Source organism: Saccopteryx bilineata, chromosome 7 (assembly GCF_036850765.1).
Source record: "Saccopteryx bilineata isolate mSacBil1 chromosome 7, mSacBil1_pri_phased_curated, whole genome shotgun sequence".
NCBI classification, from domain to species: Eukaryota; Metazoa; Chordata; class Mammalia; order Chiroptera; family Emballonuridae; genus Saccopteryx; species Saccopteryx bilineata.
In genome coordinates, this window is record NC_089496.1 from 91,546,966 (window position 1) to 91,565,771 (window position 18,806).

The window sequence follows — 18,806 nt, forward strand, 5'->3', positions numbered from 1 at the left end:
AGAAAGGAAGGGAAAGAGATGAGAAGCATTAATTCTTCATGTGGCCTCTTAGTTGTTCACTGATTGCTTTCTCATATATGCCTGGATGGGGGGGCTACAGCAGAGCAAGTGACCCCTTGCTTATGTCAGTGACCATGGGGTTATGTCTATGATCCCATCCATGCTCAAGCCAGCGACCCCGTGCTCAAGCCAGATGAGCCCACGCTCAAGCCAGCAACATCGGGGTTTTGAACATGGGTCCTCCACGTCCCAGTCTGACGCTCTATCCACTGTGCCACAGCTTGGTCAGGTTTATGAATTCTTATGAATACATCATTTCCACTTCATTAGGCCCTCTAGAATTAGATAATATAAGCATTATATTTTGATTTAAATAAATGAGTCACTATCCTATCATTAAAGTTTAACATGGATAGAGACATTTGGAAAAATAGGCCATTTCTGTGTGCTGTGAGCTATAAACAAAAAAAAAAATAAGTGTCTCTGTAGAGCCTGAGTTCGTCGATCAGACGTCCCCAATTTGACTTCCTCATGCTGTGGGACACTCCTGCTTAACAGCAGGGCTGGTGTCCTCTTCAAGACTACTCTTGAGGCAGCTATTGAGGATTCTACTTATTGGTATCAAGACCAATTGCCACCGGAGGAAAGACACACAAGTTAGTTGCAAGAATCACACAGGCAGTTTATTAGTCACAGATCTTAAGGCATGTCAAGGTACAGCTTAATGGGGACCTGTTGGCATGCTCCTCTCAGCTGTCCTTGGTCAGAGTGGCATGGAGACAACCCACATTCAATGTTGGAATCTGGGCAACTGAATGCAGCTGGGGCCACCTCAGCTTAATACCCTTTCTGGCCTTCTAAAAGATGTTAATCTACCAGATCATCAATCAAACTGCTTTTGGGAGTTCCTCTCAGGGAGCTCTTTTTATCTATGTATTGATATAATTTCACACACGCACTAACTGGGCCCTGTGCAGAGGACATAGTCTTGCCTATCGTATCTCTACACACTAGATTAGCTCCTACCCAGAGAGTGTAGCCTTATTCACTTGCCTTAATCGCTTTTAATATTATATCCTTATTTCTATATATTCTCTATATTTCTATATATTTAATTACTATAACATTGTATTACTGTAACAATAAGACCCCCCTGAACATAAACACCACCACCACCACCACTAATATTTTTGTTAGTTTAACTCCAAAATCACAGGTTAATTTAGAGGAGTCAACATTTTGTAACCATTTTGCACAGCAATTCTGTGAAATTTTACCTCTCCCACAAGACTAATGTCACTTCAGTCACCAGCCCCAAATTTGGGGTTCCTTAGGCCACCCACACTCCTGACCAACTGGCTATGAATTCGGGAATTCCCACGATTCCATTAGGTTTGATAATTTGTTAAAATGGCACATAGGCCTGACCAGGCGGTGGCGCAGTGGACAGAGCTTCAGACTGGGATGCAGAGGGCCCAAACCCCGAGATTGCCAGTTTGAGCGCGGGCTCATCTGGTTTGAGCAAGGCTCACCAGCTTGAACCAAGGTCGCTGGCTTGAGCAAGGGGTCACTCCCTCTGCTGTAGCACCCCGGTCAAGGCACATATGAGCAAGCAATCAATGAACAACAAAGGTGCCAGAACAAATTGATGCTTCTTTTTTTTTTTTTTTTTTTTTTTTTTTTTTTACATAGGCAGAGATAGACAGGAACAGACAGACAGAAACGGAGAGAGAGATGAGAAGCATCAATCATTAGTTTTTCATTGCGCGTTGCAACTTCTTAGTTGTTCATTGATTGCTTTCTCATATGTGCCTTGACCGCGGGCCTTCAGCAGACCGAGTAACCCCTTGCTGGAGCCAGCGACCTTGGGTCCAAGCTGGTGAGCTATTTTTTTTTTTACTCAAGCCAGATGAGCCCACGCTCAAGCTGGTGACCTCAGGGTCTCGAACCTGGGTCCTTCCGCATCCCAGTCCGACGCTCTATCCACTGCGCCACCACCTGGTCAAGCCGAATTGATGCTTCTTATCTCTTTCCCTTCCAATCTGTCTGCCCCTCTCTATGTCTGTCACACACACACACACACACACACACACACACACACACACACAAAATGGAACATAGAACTCAGAAAGGTGCTATCCTTAACTATGATTTTACTGTATAATAAAGTGTACAAACTAGGACAAGCCAAGTAAAGAGATGCATAGGATATGGTCTGGCAGAGCACAAGAAAAAAAGCTTCTATGTTCTCAGGACACATCTATATATGATTACCAACCATGAAAGCTCACCCAAGCCTCAGTGCCCAGAGCTTTTATTAGGATTTCATTACATAGACATAACTGATTGAATTACTGGCCACAGGAGAACTCAATCTCTAGCACCCCTCCTCTCCCAAGACCTCAGGTTGAAGTGATGGCTCAAAATCCAACTGCCTCACCAGGAGATAGCACAGTGGATAGAGCGTCGGACTGGGATGCAGAAGGACCCAGGTTCGAAACCCCAAGGCCTCCAGCTTGAGTGCGAGCTCATCTGGTTTGAGCAAAGCTCACCAGCTTGACCCAAGGTCGCTGGGCTCAAGCAAGGGGTTACTCGGTCTGCTGAAGGCCCGCGGTCAAGGCACATATGAGAAAGCAATCAATAAACAACTAAGGTGTTGCAAAGCTGTTGGGCGGATAAAATGTATTATGCTCACTTTGTTAAAGATGCCGTCGCCCAGGTGATATTAATGTGTGTTGGGGGCAGGCAGGATCATTGTAGCCTGGGGCTTGGTTTTGGGATTAAGCCTCTCCCACCCACTTTGATGTGGGGTGGTACAATCCAATCATGCCTCAGAGAAGTGATTTTGTATTAGAGACTTCCCTATTTTGTATATTGGATTAAGGGTTTGGATTTCTACACTATAAAATAGGGACGGAGCGGGAGTTTGGGCTCTTGGTTCCTGGGATGATTAGCATGAGAGAGCAGAGAGAAGAGAACAGAGAGCCAAAAGAGGCCATGTGGCCAGGAGAAGCAGCCAAGATGGCAGAGTGCTGAGTGAGATGCCAGTTTGTGTAGTGTTTGTATCTGGGATAAGGAAGGAGATGGGGAACTGAGGAGAATAAGGCTGGAGAGCTAGAAACCTTTGATTCTAGGAAACTCGGATAAGTCAGTAGCTTTGTGAGCACTGAATGTGAGTGGGTTTTGGAGCCCAGTGTGTATTTTTACTTGCCCGCCGGGTGCAAGCTAGAATTAAAGACTATGGCCCATCAGTTTTTGGCTCCGCTGTTTCTTTACCGACTGTCCGAATCCAATGCGAACCTGCATGGGCCGGGCTGCTGTGATGGTGGCCCTGGCCTTGGCTCCTGGCTTTACAAAAGCACAACAAAAAACTAATGATTGATGCTTCTTATCTTTCTCAGTTCCTTTCTGTCTGTCCCTATCCCTTTCAGGTACTACTAACCCCCATCCTGAAACTACCCAGGGACCCAGCAGGAGGCATCATTAGCATAAACTCAGGTGTGGTTCAAGGGGCCACCATGAATAACAAAAAACACTCTAATCATTCCACAAATCCAAAGATCTCCCAGGAACCAGACAAAAGGCCAAGCAAATTCTTATACATTTGTTTCTTGTTTTATCATTCTTTGGTTAACCTTTTGTTTAAGATCATCTTTGCTGATTAAACATTTCTAAATTTTATGCAATCAAAACAGGAGTCTTTTCTTTATGGCAAACCAAACCAAAACAATAACAAAAATAACACAAAAATAAAAACCTAGACTAGTGGCATTTCCCACCCCTAGAACCCTCCAGTATAATCTAAAGATCACTACGTGAAATTAAGGTTGATATCTGCTTCAACCAAGAGGTTTCATTTTAAAAACCACATCTGAAACATTATCACCAGTGATAGAGCAGAGACTACCTGGACCAGTTTTCCTTGGTGTTGGGCAGATAAAATGTATTATGCTCACTTTGTTAAAGATGGCGCTGCTGGCCCTGGCCGGTTGGCACAGTGGTAGAGCGTTGGCCTGGTGTGCAGGAGTCCCAGGTTCGATTCCCGGCCAGGGCACACAGGAGAAGCGTCCATTTGCTTCTCCACCCCTCCCCCTCTCCTTCCTCTCTGTCTCTCTCTTCCCCTCCCACGGCCAAGGCTCCACTGGAGCAAAGTTTGCCCGGGCGCTAAGGATGGCTCTGTGGCCTCTGCCTCAGGCGCTAGAATGGCTCTGATTGCGGCACAGCGACGCCCCAAGATGGGCAGAGCATCGCCCCCTGGTGGGCATGCCGGGTGGATCCCGGTCGGGTGCATGAGGGAGTCTGTCTGACTGCATCCCCGTTTCCAGCTTCGAAAAAATACAAAAAAAAAAAAAAAAAAAGATGGCGCTGCCCACGTGGAGGCTGTTGCCCAGGTGATATTAATGTGTGTCTCTGTGGGCAGGCAGGATCCTTGTAGCCTGGGGCTTGGTTTTAGGACTAACCTTTCCTACCCTTTTTGCTATGGGGTGGTGCAATCTCATCATGCCGCAGATAAGTGATTTTGTATTAGAGACTTCCCTATTTTGTATATTGGATTAAAGGTTGTGATCTCTACACTATAAAATGGGGGCAGAAAGGGAGCTTGCTCCCTTAGTTCCTGAGATTAGCATTAGACAGGAGAGAGCAGAAAGAAGAGCAGAGAAAGGCCATGTGGAGGAAGCCAGGAGAAGCAGCCAAGATAGCGGAGTGTTGAGTGAGAAGCCAATTTGTGCAGGGAGAAGGAAGGAGATGGGGAACAGAGGTGAATAAGGCTGGTGAGCTAGAAACCTTTGATTCTAGGAAACTCGGATAAGTCAGTAGCTTTGTGAGCACTGAATGTGAGTGGGTTTTGGAGCTCAGTGTGTGTTTTCGCCGGTGCAAGCTAGGATTAAAGATGATGGTTGTAAAGCCAGGAGGCATGGCCAGGGTCACTATCACAGCAGCCTTCTGGCCTATGCAGGTTCGCATTGGATTCGGACAGTCGGCAAAGAAACAGCGGAGCCAAAAACTGGTGGGCCATAGTCTTTAATTCTAGCTTTGCACCCGGCGGGCAAGTAAAAATACACACTGGGCTCCAAAACCCACTCACATTCAGTGCTCACAAAGCTACTGACTTATCCGAGTTTCCTAGAATCAAAGGTTTCTAGCTCACCAGACTTATTCACCTCTGTTCCCCATCTCCTTCCTTATCTCAGATACAAACTCTACACAAACTGGCATCTCACTCAGCACTCCGCCATCTTGGCTGCTTCTCCTGGCCTCCTCCACGTGGCCTCCTTCTGCTGCTGGCTCTACTCTCTCCTCTAATCATCCCAGGAACCAAGAGAGCCAAGTCCCGTTCTGCCCCCATTTTATAGTGTAGCTTCACAACCTTTAATCCAATATATAAAATAGGGTAGTCTCTAATACAAAGTCACTTCTGAGGCATGATTGGATTGTACCACCCTACAGCAAAAAGGGTAGGAAAGGCTCAATCCCAAAACCAAGCCCCAGGCTACAAGGATTCCGCCTGCCTTTAGCCCACCCCAACACACATTAATATCACCTGGGCTACGGCCTCCTCATGTTATCTTTAACAAAGTGAGCATAATACATTTTATCTGCCCAACAATGGTCCACCAGTTTCTGGCTCTATTGTTTCTTTACCGACTGTCCGAATCCAATGCGAACCTGCATGGGCCAGGCGGCTGTGATGGTAGCCCTGGCTACTGGCTTTACACTTGGTTTGTTGTTAATCCATCATAAAGTCCTTCGCCCATAGGAAGAGTGAGGCCCCTAAGGCCCCTGATACTGAGGCAGGATAGTTTGATGTTAGAATTTTTGACAAGTGGGAAAAGGGAAACTGATACAGATTTTATAATAAAATGTACAAACCAGGACTAGCTAAATGAAGAGAAGCATAGGACAAATAGGGCCAAACAAAGTCAAGCAATTTACAGCTAGCAAGTAAATCCTAAAATCTTATCTTCCCTAACCAAGGACACTTGAGAGCAAATGGTTCACAGTTCTCCTCCCTAACCAAAGAGTAAATATGGAGCTTAACTCACCCTGGTCAGGGAGATAGATAAGAGACCCAGTTAGTGTAATTAATACCAGCCAAACCAAAGAACAAATGAAGGCAGGGGAATAAATAACAAAAAACCCATTAGGGTCAAACAAATCCAAGAGAGAGGCAAAGCTGACCAGAAAATGTCCCTGGTCCCTCTATGCACTCATTTTGGTACATCAACTGTATCCAAAAAGTTAAGGAATATTCTTCTGAAACCCTTACCTGAGATCTCCCCTAAGATTCCCACTGGAAAAAAAGAGAGATAAAAAGCCTCAAGACCACCCAGGTCTTTTCTTTCTTCTGCAGTAAACTTCCTTCTAAACTCTAAAGATCCCCAGGAGACTTGCAAGTAGGGGAGCAATGGCAGCAGCAGCAGCTCATCCTGGCCGTACCCCGCAACCTATCCCCAAGGCCCGCTTTTCTCTGACTTTTCAGTGAACCAAAGCAGCCATGCCCTGGCTCCTGTCACCGTGACTTTTACTCCTCAGTGAGCTAACAGCTGCCCCACCCCGGCTCACTTTCCTGTAACATCTCTAGAGAGCCAAAGCAGCCCTGCACCAAGTCAAGAATGCACACATCACAAGTTGGCCAGAGGCAGACCCACTCTGGGACTGGTCCCTTTCCAGTGACAATCGATCCTTGAGCATCTACACAAGACCTTCAAGCAAGGCTGGCATTTGGTGTGAATTAATTTCTTCCTGAGGAGATGAACTCTTTAGAATACCAGACTGTTCTGGAAAATGGACAAATGGGGAGCATGGCTGCCTTCCAAGGTAAAAAACAACAACATTTCCAACAATAATTAGGAAATAAAGGTATGGTGAAAAATCTGTACAAATGGCTTTAGAATAAGGTCATCTAAATAGTATATTTGTACACAGAACTGGAAACACGCACAACATCATCTCATTAATGTACATGCTAATAAAAAAAAACTGTGCATGCTTAAGATTTTCTTCTAATTAATTTTCAGACAGAGGGGAAGGGCGAGGGAGAGAGAGAAACATCAATTTGTTGTCCCACTTATTTACATATTCATTGGTTGCTTCTTGTATGTGCCTGGGATTGAACCCACAACCTTGAGAGATTCTTTACTACTTCTGACTCAGTTTGTTATTTATTCAAAATGGCAAAGAGAGTTTAACCAAACTTCTCATGTAGCATAGTAAACATGTGAAGATCCATCCACAGCTATGTGAATTATTTAAATCTACCCTACATTGTATTTGTTATATTCGAAGAACCTATCTTTAGTGACCACCAAGCTAATAAAAAAAAGTGACTTATTTAACTTTACACTTATAATGTTTTGTTGCCCCAGTTACTAATTCTTGGGGGCCCATGCCAGGCACATGTGAACAAGGCAGATGATATACTTCTGCTCAGGGAGTTTATATTATTTTGATATAAATTCAAAACAAAATGAAATGCCACATGAAAATCAGGTTAATCCCCATGTTTACAGAGAAGCTGTACAGTTAAGTCGCATTTAGGCCAGGAAAACGGCACAGTTAAGAAAGGAAGCAAGGCCTAGAGGTGCCGGATTCAGTGAGCTTTCCACCAAGAGCAGGCCCAGGACAAACAACTGAACCTTTTTCAATATGAAAGACTTCAAAGCCTGATAAAAAATTCATCAGTACAGAGGTTACTCCTCTAAACATCCACTTAAAAGATTTAGACTGTTTTTTAACTTGCATAGAAATGAACTTATTAAAGGGTCCAGTCTAGGTCATTTTAAAAACGTGCAGGAAGGGCCTGACCTGTGGTGGCGCAGTGGATAAAAGCGTCGACCTGGAAATGCTGAGGTCGCCGGTTCGAAACCCTGGGCTTGCCTGATCAAGGCACATATGGGAGTTGATGCTTCCAGCTCCTCCCCCCTTCTCTCTATCTCTCCTCTCTCTCTCCCTCTGTCTCTCCCTTTCCTCTCTAAAATGAATAAATAAATAAAATTTAAAAAAACGTGCAGGAAGGAAGGCTTTCCTGAAAGCCCCTAAGCCCCAGATTTCTGCAGCTTTGGGGGAGAGTGGGATGCAGGTGCAGGACAGGGCATCCACCAGACGGCCAGCCACATACCTGGCACCTGGCGGGACTCCTTCAAGTCCAGGATATCCCTGATATAGAGTTTTGCAAAGGCTAGAAACACAGGATTCAAACCCCACAAGAGGGAAGGGGTCTCCTCTTCACACCGGCTGGATTCAGACTGCATCAGGAGGCTGGGTTGGGGCTTCAGCCAGCCCTCAAAGTCTCACATCCACAACACCGAGTCGAGAATCTAAAAAGGAGACAAAACCAGGATGCAAGGCGGTTACAGTGAGTGAAACTGGCATAGCCCCACAGCTGTTCCCGGGCGGGCATCCAGAACTCTGCGAGGGGTAAATCCAGGGGTCCAGGGTCTGTCAAAGTGCACGCCACGGGCTTGAGTTAAGAGGCGTTTCCGTCTGAGGACACGTGAGTTCCTTATGGCTCTCTCCCTGGCCTCTCCTCTGACCCCCGGGGGTGCGTCTCCTTCCCCAAAAGTTAAACACCTTATTTTCACTTTTGGGAGATTGGTCCAGACAGGCGTACCCTGAAACCGCTTTAAATGGGCGGAGCCCTGAGAGGAACTGGCGCCCTCGTGACCATACACGGGTGGGGCACAGTGGGTGGGGCTGTCGGCCGGTGGGCTCCTGCACACTCCGGTTTTCCGGAGGAGACTGAGAAAAGGAGGAAAACGGAAACGAAAAGCAAGACCGAAAAGCTGTCTTGCTCATAGCCCCTCCCGCCGCACCCGCATCGCTGGCCCTCAGGTCCCCAGAGCCTGCAAACCCGACCCTTCCGGGATTGGAACTTCCCCTCTGAAGTTCCGGCGGAAAACGACTCCTCCCAGCGCGAAGGCCCTTCTTCCACGCTCCCGCGGCTCCGCCCCACCCGCCCATGGCCACACCTCTTTTCACCGCGGCTCCGCCTCATCCAAATAAGGCCCCGCCCTGCAGATGGCCACGCCCATTCTGTGCCCTGCGGGTCCAGATGATTGTGCGGTTCTAGTGTGACCCCGGCAGCGTTCAGTTCCCAGCACCAGCCCAGATGCCGCGGGCCTTCCTGGGAACGCAGTGTCCAAATCACCGAGACCTTGAGATCTGGTCTTGAAATTTCTGCTACATAAGCCCGACGTTCCACGTCACTCTTTCTTTTTTTTTTTTGTATTTTTCTGAAGCTGGAAACAGGAAGAGACAGACAGACTCCCGCATGCGCCCAACCGGGATCCACGCGGCATTTCCACCAGGGGCGATGCTCTGCCGCGACCAGAGCCACTCTAGCGCCTAGGGCAGAGGCCAAGGAGCCATCCCCAGCGCCCCGGCCATCCCTGCTCCAATGGAGCCTCGGCTGCGGGAGGGGAAGAGAGAGACAGAGAGGAAGGAGGGGGTGGGGTGGAGAAGCAAATGGGCGCTTCTCCTATGTGCCCTGGCCGAGAATCGAACCCGGGTCCCCCGCACGCCAGGCCGACGCTCTACTGCTGAGCCAACCGGCCAGGGCCCCGTCACTCTTTCTTAACTCCCTGCTATACCTCTAGCGGTGAGCTCCTGAGCCAGGACCTCCAAGAGGCTGGAACTGATTCAGACAACTCTTTTATTTATCATATTAATTTGGGGGGGGGAGGGGGAGAGGAATTCCTGATATATTAAATTAAGAAGTAAATAAAGCCTGACCAGGCAGTGGCGCAGTGGATAGAGCATCGGACTGGGATGCAGAGGACCAAGGTTCGAGACCCCGAGGTCGCCAGCTTGAGCGCGGGCTCATCTGGTTTGAGCAAAAATGCCCACCAGCTTGAACCCAAGGTCGCTGGCTCCAGCAAGGGGTCACTGGGTCTGCTGAAGGCCCGCAGTCAAGGCACATATGAGGGGGCAATCAATGAACAACTAAGGTGTTGCAACATGCAATGAAAAACTGATAATTGATGCTTCTCGTCTCTCTCCGTTCCTGTCTGTCTGTCCCTGTCTATCCCTCTCTCTGACTCACTCTCTGTCTCTGGAAAAAAAAAAAAAAAGTAAATAAAGCAATACCAAAAGCAGGATTATATTGTGGCGTATTTTAAATGTTTATTTACATTTGATAAATTATCTAACATCCGTTGGGACTCTAGTCTCTTGGAGTTGTCAGTATCTAAATTTGAGCCCTTGTGTAAATGTGAGGTTCTCCTCTTACTCTGTACATTCTGGGATGTTATTCATTTAAGAATATCTGAAAAACTGCATTTTGCTAAGTTATGGTCACCTTGATGGTGCTTGTTCCCAGTAGTCCAATTTTTCTTTTTTTTAAGAGAGAAAGAGACGGGAAGGGAGAGGGATGAGAAGCATCAACTCATAGTTGCCGCACCTTAGTTATTTATTGATTGCTTTATCATACGTGCCTTGACTAGGAGGCTCCAGTGGAGCCAGTGAGCCCTTGTTCAAGCCAGAAGCCTTGGGCTCAAGCCAGCGACCTTGGGCTTCAAGCCAGTGGACCTTTGGGCTCAAGCCAGTGACTTGAGTCATGTCTGTGATCCTACATTCAAGCTGGCAATCCCACACGTACGCAGCCTGGTGACCTCTGGGTTCTGAACCTGCATCCTCAGTGTCCCAGGCCAATGCTCTATCTACTATGCCACTACCTGGTCAAGCCCAGTAGTCCTAATTTAAAATGAGAAAAGACAAGGCCCTGGCCGGTTGGCTCAGTGGTAGAGCATCAGCCTGGCGTGCAGGAGTCCTGGGTTTGATTCCCGGCCAGGGCACACAGGAGAAGCGCCTATCTGCTTCTCCACCCCTCCCCCTCTCCTTCCTCTCTGTCTCTCTCTTCCCCTCCCGCAGCCAAGGCTCCATTGGAGCAAAAGTTGGCCCAGGCGCTGAGGATGGCTCCATGGCCTCTGCCTCAGGAGCTAGAATGATTCTGGTTGCAATAGAGCAACGCCCCAGATGGGCAGAGCATGGCCCCCTGGTGGGCATGCCGGGTGGATCCTGGTCGGGCGCATGTGGGAGTCTGTCTGCCTCCCCGATTCCAACTTCAGAAAAATAAAAAAAATAAAAATAAAAAATAAATAAAATGAGAAAAGACAGTCACATTCCACTCTCATAAATAAGTTACATCATGACATTACTTGAGATGTTAAGAGTTCTTCTTAGTTTACAGGTGTGGTAAGGTACCAAAAAGTTGCAAAATTAATATTGATATTTTAGGAAGAAAGATCAGGCTTTCTGTTCCATCCTTTCCTTGGGGAGGGGAGGGAGAAGAATGTAGAAGCTTCCTGATTTACAAGGACAAAGGGTCATTTAGTTTTAACTATACAATAGGTTGTCTGAGGAACTTCTTTCCTCTTTCAGTGGGAGACAGAATTTATATACCATCTTACATTGATTTTGGCTCTTCCTCCCTTCCTGGATCCTGAGAGTAACGTACCTCTGGGCAAAGGGGGAAGATAGACACTAAAAGATTTGTAAATGTCTTTGATTGTATTACCTTAAAAGTTTTAATGTTTTTATGGATCCTCTACAAATGTTATAAGCTTGTTAATAATTATGTCTTGCTCTCCCCAACCTGTATGTGGTCAAAGGGTTTATAACCAGCTTCTGAGATGTATTTGATGCACACAATTTGGGTCTATAATGCCCCATGTTAGTCATTTGCAGCTGGCGTTTTTAAGAAATCTCCTCCTTTTAATAAAACCCTTCAAAACTCATCTGGACTTGGTGTCTCTAAGTAAACCTGGAGAAGTGAGGTACTTTACAACACAGGGACTAAAATGGCAGAAGTACAGGTCACTCTGGCGGGAAAATGTGTGTCATTACAACAATGGCATTTAATTACACCCCTGGCCACTGAAGAAGCTACAAAACAGAATCCTTGGTGAAGTACAATATTGCCCAGATTATACTGCAATGAACAGATGGGTCCGTGGAACTGAAGATTTAATGAAGAGAAGACACCTTTTGTAGTAGGGAAGTCTCTCTTGCAGCAACAACACACAGGAGGCTGCCCCATAGGACAGTGCCTCCAGCTGACCTGTCAGATAGGGAGAGATAATTTGGGTAATATTTTCCTGACTACACACATCTGCTCTGGGTGGAACCCAAGAAGAAAATCACTGTTGGGTACACTCAGAGCCCGAGGAGATCTGGAAGGACTCATGGCTCTCAGGGGCAGAGTGCTAGAAACAAGGGCCCTTGAGGACTGTATGCTTACTGCCAGTCTTGGGGAGGGCCATACCTCTGGGTGGGAGGAAGTGGTGGTGGTGAGAAGAGCAGACTACCCTGAAATCATCTTTGACCAGGAAGGCCAGGCTCCTTAGAGTCTAGAAATGCTTCTTTTGATTTGAGCTCAAAACATGAAGAAGTCATTTGCAGCTGAAACCTAAGGTGAGATGTGAAACAGAATTTCCAGACTGCAGAAGCATCTAGAAGAATTCTCCAAACTACTGCCTAGAGGTGGGCAAAGGAACTCCCCAAACCATGAACGCTGGAGGGCTCTTCAGCTTGGGATTTCAAAACCCTGCAAAGCTGATACCTAATAGTCAATCAACACTTAATGCTATTGATAGAAACCTTTCTTATGGCTTCTCAATGTGAAATAATTTTGTTTTGCAAGCCTGGGCAATTCTTTCTAGAAAGTTGCAAATTGAGGAGATTGAACTATCTCGCACCTCAAACTAGCTCATCTTAAACATTTCTGACATTTTACAGATAGAATAGTGTTTGTCCATTTGCAAGTTAGATTAGATTTTGTCTTCAACGTTTGTAAGAAAGACAACTTATCAACATTCTTATGATGTTAAAGTTATAACCCTGGGGGCCAATCTTTAGTCACTTGGTGTACCTTGAGCACTCTCCGTGTGCTGTGGAGGAGCACTGAGCATTTTTATTTCACTGGAGCAAAAAGAGTAACACATGTAATATAATAAATAACAAAGCTAGAGCCTAAATTGTGATTAAATACATAATGTGTGGCCTTGATAATAATTACTATATGGGTCACAGGAGATAAAGTCAGGGGCAGGGGATCATTCAATAAGATAACACATGTAGCCACTGGAGCAAGGTAAGCACTCAATACATAAAAGCTATTATTATTATTAATTATGGAGCTGGAATTTAAACTGAAGTTTGAGACTATGAAGGAATTGTTCATTCATTCATTCATAACATATATTTGTCAAGCATTGTCTGACACTGGGGGTAAGAAGGAGACAAGACAGGTGAGCAAGCCAATGTTTAGCAGTTGACCTGAGAGGGCAGCTGTAGTGGAAACAGCCGGAGACTAGGATTTCAGCTACATTCAAAAGGTCTTTAAGAAATGATGACATCGGCCTGACTAGGCAGTGGCGCAGTGGATAGAGCGTCAGACTGGGATGCGGAGGACCCAGGTTCAAGACCCTGAGGTTGCCAGCATGAGCATGGGCTCATCTGGTTTGAGCAAAGCTCACCAACTTGGACCCAAGGTCGCTGGCTCGAGCAAGGGGTTACTCAGTCTGCTGAAGGCCCACGGTCAAGGCACATATTAGAAAGCAATCAATGAACAACTAAGGTGTCACAACAAAAAAACTGATGATTGACGCTTCTCATCTCTCTCCATTCCTGTCTGTCTGTCTCTATGTATCCCTCTCTCTGACTCTGTGTCTCTGTAAAAAAAGAAAAGGAAAAAAAAGAAAGAAAAAAAGAAATGATGACATCGGATCACTTACAACAAAATGGTGGGATCTTGATAACATTATACAGAGTGAAATAAGTAAATCAGAAAAAAACAAGAACTGCAGAATTCCATACTCCATACATTGGTGGGACATAAAAATGAGACTAAGAGACATGGACAAGAGTGTGGTGGTTACGGGAGGGGGGGGAGGGAAAGAGGGAGAGGGGGAGGGGGGGAGGGGTACAAAGAAAACTAGATGGGTGACGGAGGACAATCTCTCTTTGGGTGATGGGTATGCAACAGAACTGAATGACAAGATAACCTGGACATGTTTTCTTTGAATATATGTACCCTGATTTATTGATGCCACCCCATTAAAATAAAAATTTATTTATAAAAAAAAAAAAAAGGGGCCCTGTCCGGTTGGCTCAGCGGTAGAGCATCGGCCTGGCGTGCGGGGGACCCGGGTTCGATTCCCGGCCAGGGCACATAGGAGAAGCGCCCATTTGCTTCTCCACCCCCTCCCCCCCTCCTTCCTCGCTGTCTCTCTCTTCCCCTCCCGCAGCCAAGGCTCCATTGGAGCAAAGATGGCCCGGGTGCTGGGGATGGCTCCTTGGCCTCTGCCCCAGGCGCTAGAGTGGGAGTGGCTCTGGTCTCGGCAGAGTGAAGCTCTGCCCCGGAGGGGCAGAGCATCACCTCCTCCTGGTGGGCAGAGCCTCGCCCCTGATGGGCGTGCCGGGTGGATCCCGGTGGGCGCATGCGGGAGTCTGTCTGACTGTCTCTCCCCGTTTCCAGCTTCAGAAAAATACAAAAAAAAAAAAAAAAAAAAAAAAGGTCTTGAATTACTTTTACTTTTTTTTTTTTTTTTTTTTTTTTTTTTTGTATTTTTCTGAAGTTGGAAACGGGGAGGCAGTCAGACAGACTCCCGCATGCGCCCCGACCTGGATCCACCCGGCATGCCCACCAGGGGGCGATGCTCTGCCCATCTGGGGCGTCGCTCTGCCACAACCAGAGCCATTCTAGCTCCTGAGGCAGAGGCCATGGAGCCATCCTCAGCGCCCGGGCCAACTTTGCTCCAGTGGAGCCTTGGCTGCAGGAGGGGAGGAGAGAGACAGAGAGGAAGGAGAGGGGGAAGGGTGGAGAAGCAGATGGGTGCTTCTCCTGTGTACCCTGGCCGGGAATCGAACCGGGACTCCTGCATGCCAGGCCGATGCTCTACCACTGAGCCAACCGGCCAGGGCCTCACCTTTTCATGTTTAACCTGAAAGTCTCCCCTGAACTCCACATCTGAATTTGGAACTGGATCTTCCTGAATACCTCAAGCTAAATCTCTTCCCTCACAATTCTGTCTCTCTCTTTCCTGTCAGATGAGTGTCATCACCACCCACCAGTTGTCTAAGTCAGAAAACTGGAAGGTTTCATGGATCACTCCCTTTTTCATCCTTGGATGCAACTACTCACAAAGACCTGTCAATTCTGCTTCCTAAGTATGTTTTCTTCTTCCTTTAAAAATATATTTATTGATTTTAGAGAGAAAGGGATAGTGAGAGAGAGAGGATCAATTTGTTGTTTCACTTATTTATGCATTCATTGGTTGATTCTTGTAATTCTTTTTTTTTTTTTTTTTTTTACAGAATTCATTAAACTTTAATAAAGCAAAGAGTAAGCTATTCGGAAAATTCTTAAGTCTGGGGGAATGGAGTAATGACAAAAAGAAAGTTGCAAATTTATGATCTCCCTTTAGCTAGGCAACATCTAGCAATTTTAGCACAATTCAAAAATATCCCTGTAAAGCCAGTATACACGGCCACCATCACAGCCGACTAGCATATGCAGGTTCGCATTAGATTCGGACAGCCGGTAAAGAAACAATGGAGCCAAAAACTGGTGGGCCATTATCTTTAATCCTAGCTTGCACCCGGCAGGCAAGTAAAAACACACACTGGGCTCCAAAACCCACTCATTCAGCGCTCACAAAGCTACTGACTTATCCGAGTGTCCTAGAATCAAAGGTTTCTAACCCCACCAGCTTTATTCTCCTTTGTTCCACATCTCCTTCCTTCTCTTTGCACAAACTCTACATTAACTGACTTCTCCTTCAGCACTCCACCATCTTGGCTGCTTCTTCTGGTCTCCTCCACATGGCCTCTCTTTGCTCTCTCCTCTAATGCTAATCTCAAGAACCGAGAGAGCAAGCTCCCGGTCTGCCCCCATTTTATAGTGTAGAAATCAAAACCTTTAATCTAATATACAAATAAGGAAGTCTCTGATACAAAGTCACTTATCTGAAGCATAATGGGATTCCTCATGAGAGTGCACCACCCTACATCAAAAAGGGAAAGGTTTAATCCTAAAACCAAGCCCCAGGCTACAAGGATCCTGCCTGCCCACAGCCCACCCCCAACACACATTAATACAATCACTCCCATCCCAAGCAATCACCTGGAGACAGGCTTCCATGTGGGCGGTGCCATCTTTAACAAAGTGAGGATAATATATTTTATCTTCCCCTATGTTCACTTTACTACCCACAATCTACAATACCGGCATCCCTGTGCAAGGAAATTAGCACATTACACAAATTACAACAGCACAAATCATACAGTTTCATCAGTTACAAAGGTACATTTCACCAGTCTCTGAGCACTTTGCCAAAAGCACAAAATGTCCTCGGCCTTCTTTCTAGCCACGGGAAAAGCTTCCTGGGTCAGGGGAGTGCTTCCAGCAAAGCTGCCCCCACCCCAATCAGGGTATTTCACATTGTCCAAAATCCGTAAGTCCATCCAACAAAGGAGCCAGTACCCATTCTGGTCGTAGTACAGGAATCAGTCCAAGCACATGGGGCGTCAGCCACACCCCTCATCTCTGCCGTCCTGGCAGGTCTTACACTGTCCCAAAGAGGAGTACGTGGCAATGGCAGTCAGCATTTCCATCTCTGCTCCGGAGAGCATGAAAGCATCTACCCCTATGTCCCCAAATCGCAGACCTACCAGGGCCGTAGTAGGTGCTCCATCCAGCTGGGCTCTCATCATCTGGAGACTGCTGATTGCAACTCCAGTCTGATTCTCCTCATCCTCCGAAGAGGAACTGAAAACACCAGCTCCCGCTGCTGGGCTCGAGCCCCGGGCCACCGCCGCCTTGTGCTCAGCTCAGCAGGCCTTGCAGCCCCAGCTCGGGCCTCAGCCCCAGACTCCCGCTGCTGCTGGCTCTCCACAACGTTCAGGGCAATCTGCAACTCATGAACCTGTGAATCCTCCTCCAGCAGCTGCTCCATTTCCAGGCGAATCTCACAAACCTGGTCGGCCTCCTCCTCCAGCGCTTCCTCCAGCCCCAGGGTCAGCATCTCTTTCACCCACATTTGCTCCAGCTCCTTCTACTTACTGCTCGGTTTGCAGGTCTCAGGCAACCTCTTCCACAGAGCTCTCGGTTTCCTCACGCATGGCTGTAAAAGTCAGCCAGCCTACAGCCCCTAAAAGGACAGCCATGGGGAACCATAACAGCAGCCAGTCCTCTACCCCACCACACAAAGGCGGTGGTAGCTCCTTGCCGATCTATATTGAATTCTGCCACAGATTACGCCAAATGTAAAGTCAGTAGGCACAGCCACAATCACAGCCTCCTGATCCGTGCAGGTTCTCATTGTAAGGACCAAGAGAAGATCAGAAAATAGGCAGGGCACTAATGGAACAGGGAACTTAAGGGTTACAGGCAGGTCCTGCTCCTGTTCTGTTAGGAATAACATGCCCAAGGTCGTTCAAGAAGCAGAGACAGATAGGGACCCTGTGAGGCTGAGAAGAAAAAAAAAAAGACAAACGTTTGCATTCTATTGGTTAAAAGACCCTTATCAGAAGTTTATGTTTAGAATTCGCCAATGAGCTAGACCCCAGCCCCTGTTGCTATGCTATGTGCAGCCCCTTAGCAAATAGGTTACCGCCACATCTGCTTCTGTATTAGGTATGTATGCTTGCTTGTTTAGCTTATAAAAAGATTTAGCTGTAAGCGCTAGGTGCGATTCCCATCTGCAGCTCCTTGTGAGTACAGTGTCTCTGGACACCTAGGGAATTTGCCCCTGCGCAGGTAAAACTGGCCAATAAAGTTACATCTATACTCCTGAAAGTCTCCGACGTTTGTTCTTGTACCCAGTGGATGTTACACTCATTGGATTTGGACAGTCGGTAAAGAAACAACGGAACCAAAAACTGGTGAGCCATCATCTTTAATCCTAGCTTGCACCCAGCAGGCAAGTAAAAACACACACTGGGCTCCAAAACCCACTCATTCAGCGCTCACAAAGCTACTGACTTATCCGAGTTTCCTAGAATCAAAGGTGTCTACCTCACCAGCTTTATTCTCCTTTGTTCCACATCTCCTTCCTTCTCTCTGCACAAACTCTGCATTAACTGACTTCTCTTTTAGCACTCCACCATCTTGGCCGCTTCTCCTGGCCTCCTTTTCATGGCCTCTCTCTGCTCTCCTCTCTGCTCTCTCCTCTAATGCTAATCTCAGGAATCGAGAGTGATTCTTGTAATTCTTGTATGTGCTCTTACCAGGGATTGAACCCGCAACTTTGGCATATTAGGATGATGCTCCAATTGACTAAGCTACCCAGCCAGGGCCTAAATATGTTTTCTTAATTTAGTCCCTCCTTCTGTTGCCATGGTCTTTCATCATTAATTGCCTGGATTATTCTTACCGCCTTCCAAAGAGTCCTTCTGCCTCTAGCTTGACCTCTCTTCAATGCTGTTGCCAAGATGATCCTTATACAATGCAAATTAGACAATATTACTCCCTTATCTAAAACCTGTCAATGACTTTACATAATGTGCAAAATAAAGTTCAAATTTTTTAATATTTAATACCAGGATTTTTGTGGCCTGGCCACCACTCACAACTTGCCTTCTCTTATGGTAAATATTTTCAGTATGACGTTTAAATTACTGTTAGATTTTTTGGGGGGAAATTGGTTGTTTCTCAGGCTTATCATCTAAGAATTACAATATTCATCTTAATTTATCACAAAATCTATTTCTGGTTAATACTAATTTAACTCTAGAAAGTTATAGAAACTTTGCTTCAATAAACCTCTATTCCATTCCTTCTTTGTGCTATTATCATAATATATTGA

The 18,806-nt window shown here is 46.5% G+C and overlaps 1 protein-coding gene across 4 annotated transcripts in view; it reads right to left on the bottom strand.

Annotated features, from left to right (window-relative positions):
* STN1 (STN1 subunit of CST complex) overlaps positions 1 to 16,965 on the bottom strand; it is a 65,059-nt gene extending 48,094 nt beyond the window's left edge. For 2 of the 4 annotated variants that reach the window (XM_066240345.1, XM_066240348.1), the window contains exons 1-2: positions 8,612 to 8,927; positions 8,120 to 8,318 (exon numbers count right to left, since the gene is read on the bottom strand). In XM_066240345.1, coding sequence (XP_066096442.1) covers positions 8,120 to 8,252 — 133 coding nt within the window. In that variant the 5' untranslated portion in view covers positions 8,253 to 8,318; positions 8,612 to 8,927. Of the gene's footprint in view, positions 1 to 8,119; positions 8,319 to 8,571; positions 8,928 to 16,671 lie in introns of those variants that run through there. The other 2 variants (XM_066240347.1, XM_066240346.1) reach the window with 2 other exon arrangements.
* Between the last annotated feature and the right edge of the window lie 1,841 nt (positions 16,966 to 18,806).